Source organism: Geotrypetes seraphini, chromosome 3, assembly GCF_902459505.1.
Source record: "Geotrypetes seraphini chromosome 3, aGeoSer1.1, whole genome shotgun sequence".
Taxonomy (NCBI): domain Eukaryota; kingdom Metazoa; phylum Chordata; class Amphibia; order Gymnophiona; family Dermophiidae; genus Geotrypetes; species Geotrypetes seraphini.
The window spans coordinates 52,775,726-52,795,225 of NC_047086.1; the positions used below are offsets into that span (position 1 = coordinate 52,775,726).

General features: G+C 46.2%; 1 protein-coding gene across 14 annotated transcripts in view; it reads right to left on the minus strand.

Moving 5' to 3' along the window:
* The window catches only part of RIMS1 (regulating synaptic membrane exocytosis 1), a 753,464-nt gene that overhangs the window by 597,512 nt on the left and 136,452 nt on the right, over positions 1 to 19,500 (minus strand). For 12 of the 14 annotated variants that reach the window (XM_033935991.1, XM_033935985.1, XM_033935984.1 and 9 more), the window contains exon 1: positions 1,896 to 2,105. The exons of the other annotated variants lie outside the window; for them this stretch is intronic. In XM_033935991.1, coding sequence (XP_033791882.1) covers positions 1,896 to 2,104 — 209 coding nt within the window. In that variant the 5' untranslated portion in view covers position 2,105. Of the gene's footprint in view, positions 1 to 1,895; positions 2,106 to 19,500 lie in introns of those variants that run through there. 14 annotated transcript variants of the gene reach the window in all.

Consider the following 19,500-nt stretch of genomic DNA (forward strand, 5'->3'; position numbering starts at 1 on the left):
GCACAGTGTGGGCCCAGGATTGTAGGTTCATTGTACAAGAGGATATGTTCTTAGACAGGTCGGTGAGGTTCGAATCGGTCTCGAGGAGGACGAGTATGTCGTCTGCATAAGTGTAAATTGTTTCAAGGGGGGATAGGTGGAGGAGTTTTAGGGAGGACATATAGATGTTGAAAAGAATAGGGGATAGTGGAGAGCCTATTCATCCACATCTTCCAAAACTACCTCTCTTTGTTCCCTCCCACCTCCTATCCCTTCTCATCCCAACTCCATCTCCTCCCACCCCCAATTTCCCCCCTCAGTGAAGCATGAAATTCTAATTCCTTTACATAACATTTTACCATGTGGTGCAGAATTGATGGGCAAACCTTTCTCTATATTTCAATTGTCAAAATAACTTAAGTGGGACAATCTAAACAGAAATTGATGACCAAATGTGTGCATGCTCATTCCCTTTATCCCGAAGATCTAGGATAAGCTTATCAAAGGACTTAAGCTCTGCAATTACTTGATACCAAGCCTCCAAAGTAGGACCAAGGGTCTCACTATGCACATCTTAGCTGTCAATTTGTGACACATTAATTGGTAATTTCCCTCCTACCAGCTGCTGGCATGCTATACCCAGTTTGTACATCCCTTTATTTTCCCTATAATCTTTTCCAGTCCAATGGCGGATATAGTCTAAAATTCATATCCAGAAATTCTGTATAATAGGACAATCCCACCACATGTGTTCTATAGAGCCTGGTTGCCCACAATTTCTCCAACACAGCCCCCTATGCTCTGATGTAATATGCAACATGCAGGAAGGTGTCCAATATGCCCTATGAATGATCTGATATTGAAGTTGTTTATAGTTTGTAATAAGAGTAATCATAAAATACAGTGGTACCTCGGAATCCGAACACCCCAGAACTCGAACGCTTTGGAATCCAAACTTTTTTTTGTAGTAAATTTTGCCCCAGAATTCGAACGCCCTGCACATTGTATACGTATGTTTGTGCCTCAGAATCCGAACTCTGCTTTGGAATCCGAACGTCCTGCACATTGTATATTGTCACCTGCCGGGGTCTCTGGAAGCTTGTGGAGGACCACCGACAGGCGGCAGCACGACCCTGGCGTGGCCCCCAAAGTGGAAGACCTCACTGGTGTCCCAATACTCTGGGCTTCGCTACAATAAATCACAGCGAGAGCCAAGTCAAATCAAAAATGTCCAAAGTTTAATTTGTCATCAAAACAAAACAAAAAAAATAGAAAACCAAAAATCATACAAGGAAGCACTAGCGCACTATCTTCCTTTTGCTCCAAAGAAAAAAAAAAAGGTTTCTATGCTCCCAATACAGTTCAATGGAAGAATAGCAGTTCTTATATTAGGTAAGTTCATAGAAGTCCACAATAAAGGTTCAAGCGGCTTCACCCAGCACTGAACCACACGCTCAGCAAGAAAAAACAAAACTAGTCCCAAAAAGGAAAAGTCCTCAAGAATATTCTTGAGTCCTGGACTTTTCAGCATATACTCCTGTTTCTTCACCAGGCTCTTATCATTCCAGCAATAGCTACTCTCCAGTCCTTCTCACTGTTGGGCCACAGAATTGCTGGTTCCCCTTTATTCAATAGCTTTAACAAGCTCCCGCAGAATCCCAACCCTTAGATCTTCGGGGATCCTACCCCAATTCTGAAAGTCCCTTGGAGTATAACAGGAAACAGGGAAACTGCTCCACAAGCCCAAAAGAAAACTCCTTTCAGTTTCCCCTGGCTTTTGCACACCTGGAGTGCAGCAATGTAATTAATGCTGAATGCTGCAGCAGCACTGCTCTCAGCTTGGTTTTTCAGTAGAACCAAAACTTTTATACCAAAACAAACAGTCCCAATAACTATCTCCTTATGGAAACCAGTACCTCCAGTCCTTAGTGAGAGATTGCCAAGCTGACATCCATGGTTTCCACGTTCTCAGCTCCAGGCAGCACCCATTCAGCCGTGTCCATGTTTTCTGGAACACCCAACTGCTCTGCTGACTCTTGGTCAATGGAATCCTCCCATTCCATAGGCTCCTGTGTGAGGTCTGGCCTTTGCCTGGCCCGGAGAACCTTCTCTGCCAGGTCCTCATGTGCAGCCTGCCTTACTGCCTTGGAGAGCTGCTTAAGAGAGTTTGTGCCACTCCCTGTTCTAGGTGTCTGTGTTCCTAGCTTTCCTGCTCTTTGGCTCCCCCCTAGGTTGCTGGGCAGAATACAACTGGGAGCCTGATTAAACCTCTTAAGGGAGCTGGTTTTTTTACTGGGACGTGGAGCTAACCTATATTCTGGCTCCTGCTCAGGTTCAGATGGCTCAGGATAGGCAGCTCTGCTTTCAGGATCTCCTGCCTGATCATCCTCAGTCAGTCCCTGGTCTCGGACAAAGGATTTAGTATTGGGTTTCACTCCGACATGACCGTCTCAGGGAGCGGAAATGTCACAATATGTATGTTTGTGCCCCAGAATCTGAACTCTGCTTTGGAATATTTAATATTTTACCTTAAAATCCAGTGTATTTACTGTTAAAATTTGAGTTTATGGGACCCAGGAATGGATTAATCCAGTTTCTATTGTTTTCAATGGGATAAATTGTCTTGGAACTCGAACGGGGTTCTAGAATGGATTAAGTTCGGATTCCAAGGCATCACTGTATATAATTTTTTTTAGAATTTATCTTTGCTGTCTGGTCATTTTATTCTTCTAATTATGTTGATTCCAGTTGCTGGTTTCTGTTTTCCTCTGTCTTATTTTAAATTCTCTTGTCAGGGTCTCCTTTTTAATTTACATTTCTTCCATCTCTATGTCCCCATCTTTCCCTGTGGCCAGCATCACTCCTCTCTATTTCTGTCCCTCCCTGTGTCTAGCATCACCACTGTGTCCCTGTCCTTATGCGTCCCCGTTGAGTAGCATATTCCCTCGATGCTCCTGTTGTCCCCATGCCCCTCTGCTTCCATGTACCCCCTACACACATTTCCAGTGTTGTTTCTTTGTCCATATCACTCTCATGTTCAGCATTGTCTCTTTGAGACCATATACTCTCACTTGTGTCTAGCATTACTCTTCTGTGTCTCTATGCCCCCAACCATGCCCTGGATTGCTCCTATCCTCATCCAGCAACTCCCCTTTGAGTCCCTGTCCCTATGATTCCCCCATATTCAGATATAAAGGTTAGAAAAGTGTTTGGCATCTCTGACATCTTTCTTCCTTCCTCTCTCCTGTCCCTCCAACAGTCCTTCAACACTATACTATCAATGGCAGAAAAGACTTACAGAGACTGCCTTCAGCCAGCTCTAGGGCCTTGTCTCTGCCATTTCATGCCTAGATTGATACAACTTTGTTTCCACTTAGACATGACATGATAGAAGCAGGGGTGCGCATGCGGCCCCGTGAAGTATTTTGTGCGGCCCCGGTTGAGGGCATTGCAGTGTTTTCCTCTGTAGCTCCCGGGTGTTTACCATCTTGCCAGCTCCCTCCTCTGTTTTGCTGCAGCGTTTGTGCATTTGTGCGGTCCCAGAAACATTTTTTTCAGCCAACGCGGCCCAGGGAAGCCAAAAGGTTGGACACCCCTGTTATAGGGGGAAGGTCTGAAGCCAGATATAAGCAACCAGTATGAGTCTCTGCTGCTGCCAGCAGGCTGAAGGAGGCAGGGAGAAAGATGGAAAGATGCCAGGCCACAAGAGGGGAATAAGAGAAAGGAGAAAGAGATACCCTCCTCTGGGTAGCCCTGCACCAAAAGTGGGTGGGCCCTGGCACTCAGTGGGTTGATATAAATGCATAAAAGATGAAGCTGAATGATATAGAAATGCTTTAGAGTTAAGAGCAAAAAGGATATTGCTTGGTTAGCATTATTGGCAAGCTGTTAAAGTTTTTAAATAGATGTTTTGTCCCGGCTGCTACTTCCTGTAAGGTTGGATCCTAGAATTAGGGAACAGGTCACCGTGCCCTAACAAGATGTCCAATGCAATGAAATGAGTAATGATCTCAGCTAATCTAAATGTAAATGTTGACAGGAGCAAAATCAATAGTGCATGATTTATAAGTCATTATAAAGTTGCTAATGGGGTGGTCACGTGATGCTGTCTGCCTGAGCGGTCGCACGCCGGAGAGCTCCTGCCTCACCCCTGCTAAAACCGGCTAAAATACCGACTCCTTTGTGTCCCCACGGCAGAAACGAGCAGGTGGGACAGGGACTGACACCCCGCTTTCCTATTTTCTATTTTTGATTGTCGGGAGTGACTGCAGCGGCGGGGGGGGTCCCGTGGTGCTGCCTGCCTGGACGGCCGCGTGGCGGTGAACTTCGGCCTCATCCCCGCCAACCTCGGCACTCATACCGCCGATTTTGAGTCCCCACGGCAGCAACGAGCAGGTGGGACGGGGACTGACATCCCGCCTTTCTATCTCTGTTCCTCGGGGGCGACTGCGGCGACGGGAGGGTCACGTGGTGCTGACTGCCTGGACGGCCGCGTGGCGGATAATTCCGGCCTCTCCCCCGCTAAGCCCGGCACACATATCAACTATATTGAGTCCCCACGGCTGAACCGAAGCAGGTAGGAAGGGGAATACCTCCCAGTTTTTTGTTCATCAACCGGGGAGACTGCAGAGGCGGGGGGGGGGCCACGTGGTGCGGCCTGCCTGGGCGGTCGCGTGCCGGAGAGCTCCTACCTTACCCCCGCTAAAAGTGACGGGCACTACGGGCCGTTTAGCGTCCCCAAGGCGGAAACGAGCAGGCGGGCCGGGGACTAACAGCCCGCTTTTCCCTTCCTGGTCCTCGGGAGCGACTGCAGCGGCACGGGGCATGCCCATAAAAACGGCAAAGGGCGCCCGGGACAAATCCTCTCTTACCCCCTCCAAGATGGCGGCGGAGCAGGCCACATTCACTATCCCCGCCGGCGACTGGATCACAGACATCACGAGGTCGGTCACGGCGGCGCTGGCAGATAAACTGAATAAAATTCAATCAGCGGTGGATGAAATGCACGAGAAATTTGACTCCCACAGCCAGCGCCTAACAGAGGTAGAGCAGCGCGTGTCCAACCAGGAGGACACGTGTGTGACGCTGACGGCCCAGGTGGAGGAACTCACACGGACGTCTCGGGAGTTGCAGGCGGCCCTGGAGGAGCAGGAGAACAGGAGCCGACGGAACAACCTGCGGCTGGTAGGGCTCCCGGAGACGGTGAGTGACCAGGACCTCTATATGATTTTCAGCAAGTGGCTTCCTGAGACCTTGAACCTGTCGGGGGGAGCGGAGGCCTTCGCCTGCGAACGGGCGCACCGCATTGGAAATCGACCTCTGGAGGGGAGTAGGGCGAGAACCGCCATAGCCCGCTACTCTAACTGGAGGGAAAAAGAACTCATACTCCGGGCCTTCCGAAAGGCGGGCACCTTGGATTACAAAGGATCCCGAGTGCTTATCTTCAATGATTACTCTGTGCGGGTGGCGGCCCAACGCAAGCTTATGGCGCCCTCCTGCACTGACCTCCACAACAGAGGTGTTAAATTCGCGCTGGTCTATCCGGCGAAGCTCCGAGTCTGGCATGAGGGCAAAACTCTCACCTTTAACAGCGGAGAGGAGGCCAGGGCGTTTCTGGCAACTTTACCCGCCTAATGTTACCTTAAACCGGAGGTGGCTGCTTTGCGGCTCGCCTGTAGATGCGGCTCAGTACTCCTGGGAGCTGTGTTGGAGTCCTTTTGAATCTATCCTCTGCGCGTTCAGCGGAACCGTGAGACCAAGCCGCTATTGCGGTGGTGGGGCTCCTTTCCTCGACTTGGATATGTTTCCCGAACCCGAGCGGCTGGAGTGACCTGAGTGATACGCGCTTGGCAGTGAGGGGCTGCGGTGCTTACGTCTTTCCAGTGGACTCCTGTATCTCCGTCGGCTAAACTCACCCTTGAATGACTCTCTTTGATCTTGGTGCGGGCCGCCCTGGATGGAGGGGATCCCTTTCGAAGTGGCATGCGGCAGCTCTGGAGCACTTTCTTGGACTTCTTGGTATCACCTATTCCCTGTTCACTGTTTGTGTTTAACTTCCTGTTTTTGCATTAAATGTGGGGACTATATGTTAGGGGTATTGTTATGTGGGTGGGGGGGGAGGGCTCCGGGCAGGTTGGGGGAACTGTATGGGTTTGTATGCTGATGGGATGGGATCAGCCTGGGGGGTAAGAATGGGGGGGGGAGGGTGGAGGGAGGGTTCAGGGGGGGGGAGTGAATGGGAGCGTGTGGTTGTGTATGGGATGAGTGCACAGGGGGGTAGGGTGGGGGTCTGGGGGGTGGATCTGGAGGGCACAGAGGTATCGGGGACAGCGAAGCTTAGCTGGGAGGCTTCGCCTGGGCCCACTTATTCTTTTTGTATTGGACGAATGTGTATTTGGCGGATGGAGAATGGATGAGTTCACACTCTTTGGGAGGGGTGTTTCCTTCTGGATTGTTGTGCTGCATAGAGCTACTCTCTCACTGTTATGGCTGATTTAAGAGTTGTAACCTTTAATGTCGATGGCATCAGGTCCCCGGTAAAGAGATCCCGTATTCTTACCAGCTTGCGACATTTGAATGCGGAAGTAGCGTTCCTGCAGGAGACCCACCTCACTCAGATCGAACACTCTAAGTTGCGAAGAACTTGGGTTGGGGATGTTTATTCCTCCTCCTCCGGGGGCAGGAAATGCGGGGTGGCGATACTGTTGCACAAGAGACTACCATTTACCTTGCATAAACAATTGATCGATCAGGAGGGGAGATATGTAATTGTGCTGGGGGAACTTTGGGGTTTAAAATTGTTACTCTGTAATTTGTACGCCCCCAACTCTTACTGTCATAAATTTTTCTCCTCTGTTCTCTCCCTAATTTCGGCTTACCCGGATTATCAGGTGGTCCTGGGGGGGGACATGAATATCACTGCGGACCCGGGGGTGGATTGCAGACCTCCCAGGAGCAGTCTGAGGGATCATGATAATAAGGGGGTGGGCTTCCTGATGCAGCATTTAGGTCTGGTGGATGTATGGCGGACACTGCACCCATATGACTCGGAGTTTACTTTTTACTCTCATGTACATAAGGTGTATGCCCGCCTGGATTATATACTACTAGACCAACGGCTGTTCTCTAGGGCTACTAGATCGGAGATAGTGGATTCCACGGTCTCGGATCATGCTACTGTGGATCTCACATTGACGCTAGCAGCTGGCAGGAAGGCCTCCTCTTGGAAAATGGCATTACACCTGTACCAAGACCGGGAATTCCGGTCGTATCTTCGGGCACGTTGGGCGGATTACCAGGCTACAAATGACACCCCGGATATTGGACCAATATCTTACTGGTATGCTTCCAAGGCAGTCCTGAGGGGGCATGTGATTGCATACACTGCGGCTAAACGCAAGGCCCGGGGCGCTGAGCTTCTCTCACTCACGAGACAGCTGCATGGTTTTCGCAGGGCACACATCTCCTCTCTTTCGGATAAGGAGCGACAGGAATACAAGATTATACGTGACCGTATTGAGACTCTACTTCATCAACGAGCGGAGCAGACCCTTGCGTTTCAACGGTATAACATGCATAGATGGGGAGGGAAGACGGGGAGACTTCTGGCGAACCTAGTGAGACCTTATAAGAAACGTCAAATTATTACGGCAATCCGCGATGCTGGGGGCACTCGACATGAAGGGGAGAGCCGAATTGCGGAACAATTTGTTAACTACTATGAAACTCTATACGGTAAGAGACCTCTAGATGAGATGGCCCTTCAGGATTTTTTCAGGGGGTTGTCACTACCTCGCCTGGAGGAGGATCAGGCTGCCTCTTTGAGCCTGCCGATTACCGAGGCTGAACTCCGTGTCACCATTCGGTCCCTTAAATTGGCAAAGGCGCCCGGCCCGGATGGGTTTGGGCCCGAATACTACCGCATTCTAGAAGATCTGGTGGCGAAACCCTTGAGTGCAATGTATAACGAAGTGGCAGCGTCAGGGGGCTCCTTTCCGGATAACATGGCTCATATAGTTCTACTCCCTAAGCCGGGCAAGGATCCGGATCTGGTGGGGTCGTTCCGCCCGATCTCCCTACTAGATCAGGATATTAAGCTTCTGGCTGCGACTTTGGCGAGACGTTTGAATGGTCTTCTTCCCGATCTCATTCACCCAGATCAGGTTGGGTTTGTGCCGGGTCGATACGCCTCTATGAACTTAATGAAGGTCTTGGGAGCGATTCATGACAGGGTAGGCAGGGGGGGACAAGAGGCGGTGGCGGGACTGGATATGGAGAAAGCATTCGATAGCATCTCTTGGGATTATCTCTTTTGGGTCTTACGTCGGGGCGGATTTCGGGGTGCTTTTCTGGCCTGGGCCTCTGCCCTATATCACAACCCCAGGGCGCGCCTAATGATCAATGGGGGTTTGACGGAAGATTTCGGTCTGCAGAGAGGAACTAGACAGGGGTGCCCGCTCTCACCGCTCCTTTTCCTACTGGCTATCGAACCCCTAGCGGCGAAAATCCGGCAAGATGTGACAATTCAGGGAGTTGTGGTACGGGGACAGGAATGCAAAATCAGCCTGTTTGCTGATGACATCTTACTCTACTTGGATCATGTTTCCGTGCATTTGCCCAGAGCTCTGGAGGTGATTCGAGCCTTTGGAGCACTGTCGGGATTACAAGTTAACTGTAGTAAATCGGAACTTCTGCTACTGGCTGGGGGCCGGGCGGAGACCTGGCACGCGGTGTTGCCTATCGCACCCACGACTAAACCAATGAGATACCTCGGCATATACCTCAGCACTGATCTTCCCACGCTTTACAACGCGAATATCCGCCGGCCCCTTGAGGCCATAGCAAAACTGTGCCAAGCTTGGCAGGACCTGCCACTGGGGATTCTGGGTCGGGTGGCCTTAGTGAAAATGAGTCTGGTACCGAAACTCTTGTATCCCTTGCAGGCCATGCCACTGTGGCTTACCAGGAGGGATGAGCTTGTCTTTAAATCTACTATCTCTCGATTTGTTTGGAGGTCTCGCACTCCTCGGATAGCGATGTCCAAGCTTATCTTGGATAAATCACTGGGGGGACTTAATGTCCCGGATATTCGGCTTTATAATGTTGCCTCTCTCCTCCGTTGGATTCACGAGGGCTATAGTGAGTGCCCCCGCTACTCCCCTCGAGGTTGGTTGGCGAGCTGGAGTGCCCCCTTTCACTTTATGAACCTCATACATCGACATGATGATCCTGGGAGGCGCTATACGGTTTGTTCTCGTTTTCTGCGCCCGTTCAGACTGGCATGGCGTTGGTGGAGGCGACGACAGCAACTACCACCGGACATATCCCCTTTTGTGCGCCTGGAGGGCAACCCCAGGTTCCCACCAGGCAGGGGAAGATCTGTATTTCAGCATTGGTCGGCCCAGGGTTGTAGGTTGATGGAAAACGTACTTGACCTGTCTCCGTCTGGGTTTCCCTCCTTCCAGCAGGTCCGGGACGCGTGGGGTCTTCCCTCGAGCTATATGTTCTCTTATTTTCAGGTTCGTCACTACTGGGAGACGGAACGTAGGGGAGTGGCGGGGGCCTGGGTCAGGGGCCCCCTGGATATCTTGTTCTCGGCCACCCAGCCCGCGCTAAACTCCCTGGCGCGCTGGTATCGCGTCCTTAAGTTGTCTCTTGACACGTCGGTATTTACACCGGTGCGTACATCCTGGGAACGAGACCTGGGGCAGGATATTTCTGAATCACAGTTCACTGCCTGCTTTACAACACTATATTCCTACACTAAATCAGCAGACTTCCAGGAACTCCAGTATAAGATCCTTCATAGGGCATACTTTACGGCACAGAGGGGAGCGCGAATGGGAATATGGGAGAGCGGTCTTTGTATTAAATGCAAGAGCAGTGCCGGAACATATATACATTCCTTTTTGGAGTGCACACGGCTGGATGTGTGGAGGGAAGCCCTCCCCTTGTTGGAACAAGTGGTGCAGCGCACTGTGGAATGGGACTATGGGTTCATACTCCTGGGTCTGCAGACATCCCTCCAGGACCAGGGATTCACCATACCCCAATGCAGGTTTCTCTATAATGCTATTTTAGTAGTAAAGAAACTGATCTTGACATACTGGATGTCTGAGGAGCCCCCTCCGCTGCCGCACTGGAGGTGCCGGCTTCGAGAGGTAGCTCTGTTTGAAATTGGATCCCAAGCGAGAACAACGAGCGTGCTTAAGCAACATTACGCTGGATTATGGGCGAGACTGCGGGACCTGGTGCCGTCGACAGCACGAGAGGGGGACCAGGGGCCTTCTTAGCAGGGAACTGATTTTCCGTTTCTTGGCCGGCCCTTGGGGTTTTGCCGCCTTTATCTGACTCTTTACAGCCTTCTTTGTCTCTCTCTTTTTCTTTTGCTTTTCCTTTCTATACTTTAGTGCCCTGGGATGGGGGGGAGGGGAGGGGGGGAGGGAGCTTCCTGGGATATGAGTGAATGGTCTGTATGAATGGCTGCAGATGTGTGCGCTTGATGATCTGAGTGTTGCGTGGGTTTTTTGGGGGTTCTTCTCATGAAAAAATGGCGGGAGATCACTGCTCCAGACGGGTGACCTTCCTTCTCGAATGTTCCTCTCAGCTTATGCCCTCAATGCTCTTTTTGTCCTGCTCTGTTTTTTGTCTATCGCTTGCATGGGGGGGTACCCTGGGGGACGTATTGCTATTGTTGATGCCTGTTTTGAGTGTTGGACTGTTATTTGTCTTTTCAAATGATTGCTGTTGCGCCCTGCTGGGCGGTGTATTCTCTCTCGCTGTCAATAAACATATGTTTAAAAAAAAAAAAAATAAAGTTGCTAATGTTAGGGAAAATTATAATGACAAGAAATCACAAGACCAATGAACCATATATGGACCTACTGGCAAAATGCAGTCATATGCAATTTATCATTGGATCTTAATTAAGTAATTGTATTGTATTGGAAAATACACTAACTTATATGTGAATAATAATGAATGAAATGATGTCAAGAAGCTAATAAGATGGACCCATGGTTCAGGGAGATTCTTGATTGAGATTCTTCCAATTAGTAGATCACTAAAATCTCCCATAAGGCCTTATTGTTTTAACCTGAATTGGTCTGGTTATTATTATTTGGTCTCCCTCAGAGATGGAAGAAAGGGCAAGGTGGTAGGGGGGGTAGGAAGTTTGTCCATATAGTTTTCAAAGCAATTATATCCAGATAATGCCTGGAGCTGACTATCCAGGCATAAAATCGCACATCAGCCATCAAGATATTAGGAATATAAAGTGTCTTTTATGTAAAACTGTGCTGGCTAGTTCTCTGTTATCAAACTTCTAGGATCCCTAACTCCAGAATAATGATATTTTGGTAGAATGCTCTATATAAATGATTTTTCCAGTAAAAAAAACCAAACTAAGCTACTCCATAAATCTTCCAACTCTATGTTGATTGCAAATAAAATGGAAATGTTAACTAGATTCATTATTTATACAATATCTATCAACCAATAAAAAAATCATTTAAATATGATACAATAATATAATATTCCCCAAGGCTAAATAATGCATATTTTGTCTTAACTCCTTAAAGATGTTAATTAATTCTATCAAATATATTCCACATTTCATTATCTAGACTGAGTCTTATGTATATTTTAATATGTTCTTATCTTTAGGAAGGTAAATTATTGTTCTATTCTATGGCAATTTTATATTTCTTATAACCATCTTTCCTGGTAGTCTTATCTCTAATTCCCAGTGCTCAGTGTTACTATTATTGCTATAGATATCATTTATATCAACTTACATTTAATATCAGGCATCAAAGGCTAATTTGGAAAACTACCAAGAAAGAATTCTGCTGAGTTTTAGGACATATTAACAAAGCAATAAGTCCTTTCATACCACTATCAAGTCAAAAATGTAGTCCAAAAATATAAACAGTTTGAGGCATGGCAATTAGGTTTACACTCTTCTGTACATCTAATGTGTTCAGAAATATTTTCCAATTAAAATCCTATTCCTATTTCTATTTTGTTCACAAGAATGTGACATGAGAAGGAAGCAGATGGCAACATGCTTTAAAAGCCATCCTTTGCTATCTGATATTGTTGAGTACAAGGTATTTAAAGAATCCTGTAATAATGAGCCTTTCAACTCAGTGAGAACTCCATAAATGACAGCACTGTGATTACTCTTCAGCTTTTGGAAGGAAGCGCAAAAGGAAATCTTTTCAATTCCACCACAATGAAAGAAGAATCAAAGAGAAAAGAAACTAGTAGGATGAGCAATGAGATTCTCATTCCCTGATGAATGGTCATGATGTGTTCAAAAAGAGGGACATTGTCTTTTAGACCCGGTAGCCAGAACATTCAGGTAGCAGAATCTGACTGAGCAGCTCTCCACTGGAGAGATTAAGGGACACAATGAAAATGTTGATCAGTGTTTCCTGACATGATTCCTCGTCCACTGGACAACTTTGCCAATCTGATACAAGTCTCATAAAATTGTATATAAACTTTTATTGTTTTATACCTTTTTTCCTAATTTTAAAGTCCAATCTTTCAATTTTGTGGTATAATAGAAAATCTTTTCAGAATGCCTTGGTTGTGCATTGACATTTTGTTCAATAAAGTTTGCTGATGACATCATCACGTTTCAGGGAGTGCGTTTGCCTTTCGCGGGGCTTTTTAATCACGTCAGATTTTTTCAGCCGCCATTAATTCCACTGATTTTGGGCTACAGAAGTAGTAAAATCTGTTGTAAGCTCACCTCCAATGCCTTTTTTCAGATAGGTTTTTCCTACCATTTTGAATCTGCAATGATTTGGACCATATAACACAGAAATATTTTCAGAAATATTTACTGTAAATTGTCATTGTCTACCTTAATATAAACCACATATGACCTTTTTAGGAAGTCAACGGTCTAAAAATACCTTGATAAGAGTAGATATGCAAGGGAAGATAAAAATGGAGGGGTTAAGGTGAAAGGGTAAATAAATATAGGAGGAGGAGGTAAGTGGATGGATACTAGAGAAGGCAGTATGGGAGAAGAGGCAGGGCAAAGGATGATGGGGCAAAGGGGAAATAAAAAGGGAGGGTTATGAAGAGGGTGAGGGACAAAGGAAGAGGACAGATCTTTTAAGGAAGTGAGAAAGAGTGAAAATATGCGACCCTTATTTGATTCAGGCAAGAATCTAAATTAAAATTTTTAATTTGTATATTCACGAAAGATTTTGTAGCAATTTATACTCCCTCTAGGTGTGTTCATTCTTTGATTGAGCTGAAATTGGTCAAACCATCCAAAGTTTTATGCATGTATAATATCTGGGGAAGAGACATCACCAGACAAGATGGACAGTTGAGGGCTTAGCTTTGCTTGCTCCCAAGCATAATTCTCTGCAATGCACCCAGAGCGATACCTACATTGCTATTAAAGTTATCTGCATGAGTAGCTGGAAGAACGCTGATCTGTTTGAGTGTAAAATGTCTCACTCTAATCGACGGACTCTCAAAGATTTTGTGTTTCAACCACTGGGACCCAACAGCAACAAAATGGTGGAGAAAAATGGTCATGGGGATAGGCCCACAGAGTGCAATAATACAGAGGAACCTACATGCTGTCCTGTTAACCTGGTAATGCAAATACAAGAAATATTCTGCATGATAAAATCTGATGTAAAAGCAGTACATGATGAACTTACTAACTTAGCGGCTCTGAGGAGAGATCACGGATTTGGGCAAGCATGTGGGTGAAGTAGAGGAATGCATGGAGGAAGATCAGGAGTTTATTGCCACAGCAGAAGCACAATATAAGGAATCGCAGAACAATCAAATGTATATTTTGGACAAACCTGAAGATCTTGAAAACAGGAGCCGGAGGAATTATCAGGAAAGGAATGAAAAACAAAGAGGAAAATGTTATAATGACCTCATATTGCTCTATGGTATGGCCGCACTTTGAATACTGTGTGCAGTTGTGGTCGCTGTATCTTTAAAAAGATGCAGCAGAATTAGAAAAGGTACAGAGAAAGGTGACAAAAATGATAAACGGTTTGGGACGACTTCCCTATGAGGAAAAGCTAAAGCAGCTAAGGCTTTTCAGCTTGGAGAAGAGATGGCTCAGGGGTGATATGATAGAGGTCTATAAAATAACGAGTGGGGTAGAAAGGATAGATGTGGATCGCTTGTTCACTCTTTCCAAAAAATACTAGGACTAGGGGACATGCGAAGAAGCTACTAAGTAGTAGATTTAAAACAAACCAGAGAAAACTCTGGAATTTGTTGATGTGGTGAAATCAGTTAGCTTAGCGGGGTTTAAGAAAGGTTTGGACAATTTCCTAATAGAGAAGTCCATAGGCCATTATTGAGATAGCTTGGGGAAATCCATTGCTTATTCCTAGGATAAGCAGCGTAATATCTGTTTTACTACTTGGGATCTAGCTAGGTACTTGGGACCTGGGTTGGCCACTGTTAAAAACAGGATACTTGGCTTGATGGACCTTTGGTCTGTCCCAGTATGGCAATTCTTATGTTTTGATGAGAGCAAATTTGCATATACTGGGTATACCTGAGCTGCCAGAATTCACCAATTGTGTGTGAGTGGTGCAACAAATAGCTAGCATGTTAACTTTCTGTGGATGCAGACCCTAGAACTCTGGACTCTTATTACAGTGTTTCCCTGAAAATAAGCCCTAGCATGATTTTCGGGGTAGGTCTTTAATATAAGCCCTACCCCCAAAATAAGCCCTAGTTGAAGCGCTTATTTTTGGGGTAGGGGAAAGCAAAATAAAAGTCCACTGCTGATACCGGGATCTTCCTAAATGCCACAGCAGATCCTTCTATCTCTCCCTCCCCATGCCGACCACGAGACTGACATATTATTACCTACTTCCAAAAGGCAGCATCGCGGCAGCAATCTAAATGGGCTGCTTCGGGCCTTCTCACATCGGGATGTTCTACTGCAGTGTTGCTGCTGACATCATCAGTGATGCGGCAGAGGAATGCTCCGATGTGAGAAGGCCCGAAGCAGTCCGTTTAGATTGCTGCTGCAATGCTGCCTTTTGGAAGTAGGTAATGATATGTCAGTCTCGTGGTCGGGAGGGAGGGAGGGAGGGATAGAAGGGTCGGTGGGGGTTCGGCTGCATGGCAGGGGGGATAGAAAGATGCTGTGGGTTTGTGATTGGGCAGTTTCCCCGAAAATAAGACCTAGTGCATTTTTGGGGACCAAAAATAATATAAGACAGTGTCTTATTTTCGGGGAAACACGGTAGTTTAGAAAGAGCACATCGAGCCTTGAATGCTCCATGGGGCAATAAACCAAGAGACATTATTGCTTGCTTTACAGACTTTAAACTGAAAGAAGAGGTAATGGCAGAAAGCACGCTCCAAACCAGCTCTCCACTGGAACACTTATCATATTGAAATTTATTGGGATTTGGAAGCAGTTTGAAACCCTTACTTTTGTATTTGAAAGAGAAAAATATTCACTATTGTTTGCTCTTTTGTTTTACTTTGAGGGCACGCAGCATACTATTAAGACACTTGAAGAGGCCACTCGGATTTTTCTGGAAATACAGTTCACATCTTCAGCACAGCCACAGACAGTGAGATCCACTAATGTACATCTGAGCTCACAGAGTTCTTAACATCCGTATTGGCAATGCTTGGTGAGGGTCAGTGGAAGGCTCAAGAGACAATCCCTGGAGTCTCAGTCCCATACAATGGAAGGGTCTTAAATATCTGGATGTTAGACTTTGGAGCATTTGATGTGACTTAATTTCACCTCTCTGCAGAGATCTTTGGCTGTTAAGTTGATCAGTTATATATAATTTTTGAGAAAGGATGTTTACGTGAAATGGACCTCTGTACTTTGTTGATATGGAATAAGGTCACTGGTGGCATGTAGAGCTGACCACTTTCCTCTGTGGGTGGAGAGTACCCATTGTGTTGGGCTCTGCTGTGGAGGTGGTTCTTGTTGGGTGGTATAAGACAGGGGGGTTTTGACGGGGGGAAGGGAGGAGGGATATTGCACCCTGTGGTTTGGGTCTGATGAAGGGAGACCTTAATAATTCGGCTAGCAACCTTCTCTTAGGAAGAGGGGATCCTTTTTTCAATAGCTTAAGCGAGAAGTTGTTTAGTACTGTCCCAGTTTTCTAAGGACTTCAGATTTCTCTCCATAAATGGTAGGGTCTTAACACACCATCTAAATGATGACTGCTTTAAAAACAGATTTTACAATTACAAGCCAATATTATTTTGGGGCAGAGACGCATCTCTTAGTTAAACATGAATATTTACTTACATACCCGAATTCCCTTGGATATTTTGAGCTTCCAATACGCAAGGGAAAAAAAAAATGAAATGGGTAGGTATAATGCTAGCAGAAGTCCTGGGGTTATCCACCTTGAAGACAGACAGAGATCCAGGAAGCAGGTATTTATTACTGCATGTACAAATGAGTGGACAAATCTAAGTTGGATGGGGCGTATTTCTGCACTTAAGATGATGTTATTACCTAAATTATTTATTTCTGGCCCTCCTGCTCCTTATACCTAAACAATTCTTCTATCTTCTAACTTGTAAAGTTTTTGCATACATCTGGCAGAAGCAACCACCTAGGGTGCGGCGTCAAATACTTTATCAGGCTAAACAAGATTGAGGCATGGGGGGTCCCAAATGTTTATCTTTATTATAAAGCTGTGTTACTACAAGAAGTGGTGCTATGGATTACATGTGTAGGCTGTCCCTGGATACACATAGAACAGAAATTTATTTTGGATCTATCACTTTGGAGACCCCCATGGGCCCCAATAGCTGTACTTTGTGCCTGTCAGAACCAAATCCATTTTTAGCAGCCATATTGAGTACTTGGGATGATATACAAATGCAAATGTTTCTAGAATGACAGTATTTCTCACAGACCTTGGCATTAGACTTTTAACCCAGGAATGAGGACCCCTTTAGATGCAAATGGGTCACAATGGGATTGTGAACTTTGGGGCAACTATGGGCAGAGTCACATATAATACCTTTTGAATTGCTACAGGAAAAGCATAGGTTGGAAGCTAAGGATTGTTTCTTCTATGCTCAGCTTCGCACCTTCTTATATAAAAGGGCCTCTTGGGACCTTTGTTTAGGAGAGACCTTGCTTGAAACTAAGTTGCGGGCTGGTAGAAGGAAATGGGTATTTCTCACTTATACTGTGCCTTATTAAAGAGGGAATCCCCAAGGGACCTGTATAAGTTACAATGGGAGAAGGACTTGGGGTTCACTAATGAGTCTACAAATTGGGGGTTGGTTTATAATTGTTTAAACTGACAATGTCCACAGCATATGCTGTATTGAGAATGAATACAAAACGTATTACATATGGTATTATACCTCATGTAAAATGTAAATTATTTATGGTAATCGCACTGCCCTGTGTTGGAAACACTGTGGGGGTAGGATGGAGGTTTTCGACATGTGTGGTAGTCATGCTCCCAAATGCAATAAATTTAGTTGGAGATGGGGTGCCTCCTGGTCCGTATTACGTGTTGATGGGATATTGGGGGGTTTTTATGTGCCAGTCCCAGGTCACATCACTGATGAACAAAAATTTGCAGCTTGTATATTTACTGTGGCTAGCCTAGTACTTGCTAAGTGTTGGCATTCTGACACTATCCCAGATGTACAATGGATACTGAGCAGGTTAGATTATCTTCAACTCATGTCTAAATTGACAGCATTGAGACATAATAAATTGAACTTGGAGAGAACATAATTGATGATACTTGCTAGTTTGTCTGGAATGTTTTGTAATGGTCTCTTTTGAGAGTTCTGTAGAATAAGGGTGGGGCTAGGGGGGGAGGATACGGGATAATTTCACAAAATGAAAGAATTCTGTGCTGTGTATACTTAAGGTGACCATACGTCCCGTTTTGAATGGGACCGTCCCGTTTTCAGACCCCCTGTCCCGTTGTCCCCACACACAGCTTCGGGATGCCGAAATGTCCCATTTTCAGGGACAGCATCCCGAAGCTGTGCGTGAGGACAATGGGACAGGCAATCGCTTCCTGTTCCTGACCCTGCCGCCCAAAAAAAACAACAAAAAAGCCTCTTTTTCTGGCCTCTTGTAGCACTGGAGGAAGAGAAGGGCAGAGATGAGGGCTGAGTGACGCACGGTCTTCAATCCCTTTCAGTGCTGATTGGTCAGAACAGTTCCTGGGGCAGGGAGAGTCATAGAAGGGTCCGCCCTCTAGCTCTGATTGAGGAAGAAGAGAAAAGAAGGTGTCAATCTCAGCTCCTTCTGCTACTCATAGTTAGGGCGGGAGGAGGAACCAGGGCTGGATATGGAGCTGGGAAGATGGGCGCCTGATTTAACCCACCCCCCCAACTACCCATCGGCCACCGCCGCTGTTCTCCTTCTTACCTCCCTGCTGCTGCTGGTAATCGTCCCTCAGATGCCTTCTTCCAGATGTCAGTTCTGACGTCGGAGAAGATGTTCTGGGCCAGCCAAGCAGTGATTGGCTGGCCCAGAACGTCCTCTCTGATGTCAGAATTGACATCGGGAAGAAGGCTTCTGGGCAGCGATTGTAAGCAGCAGCAGGGAGGTAAGAAGGAGAGTAGCAGCGGCGGGGGGGCTTAAATTGGGCGCTGGAGGGAGGCTTTTTTTTTTTTTTTTGCAGCGGCAGGGAGGGAAGGAGGTAGGTAGGCAGGCAGGTTAGCTTCGGTGGTGGGGGTGGTACAAAGTCTGGAAGGCAGTGTGGGGGGGATTATGGGAAGGAGGCACAGGGGACACTAAGGACATGGGAAGGAGGCACTGGGGGGCACTAAGGACATGGGAAGGAGGCACTGAGGGCACTAAGGACATGGGAAGGAAGGAGGGAGGGAATAGAAAGGGACCATTGTTGGGCCTGAGTGCAGAAAGAAATGAAAGAAAGGATGCACAATCAGAAGGAAACGCAACCAGAGACTCATGAAATCACCAGACAGCAAAAGTAGGAAAAATGATTTTATTTTCAATTTAGTGATCAAAATGTGTCAGTTTTGAGAATTTATATCTGCTGTCTATATTTTCCACTATATTTGTCTATTTTTTTTATAATTACTGAGGGGACACTGCATATTTTAAAGTCATCTGCCTTGACATTTTTGAAACCCCCCAAATATAAATGATAATTAACATTTTCTATGCGGATAGAATGCTTTAAAAATTTTATGGTTACCATTATGAATTAATAAGATATTATGTGTGCATGAAAAATGAATGGAAGAAATTGGGGGCGGGGCTAGGGCGGGAATGGGGAGGGATGAGGGTGGGATTGGGGCGGGGCTAGGGTGGGATTAGGGGCGGGACTGACAAATAATAGATGTCCCCTTTGGATGAAAAAAATAAATGGTCACCTTATGTATAATGCATGTGACCTAGTTCTGGTTATGCTGGTTCATTGTAAGTGGTTTGCTGGATATATGTATGTTGATCATTTGTATTCCTTAATAAAAATAGATTGGGAAAAAAAACATATAATACCTGTAAGCAGGAGACTG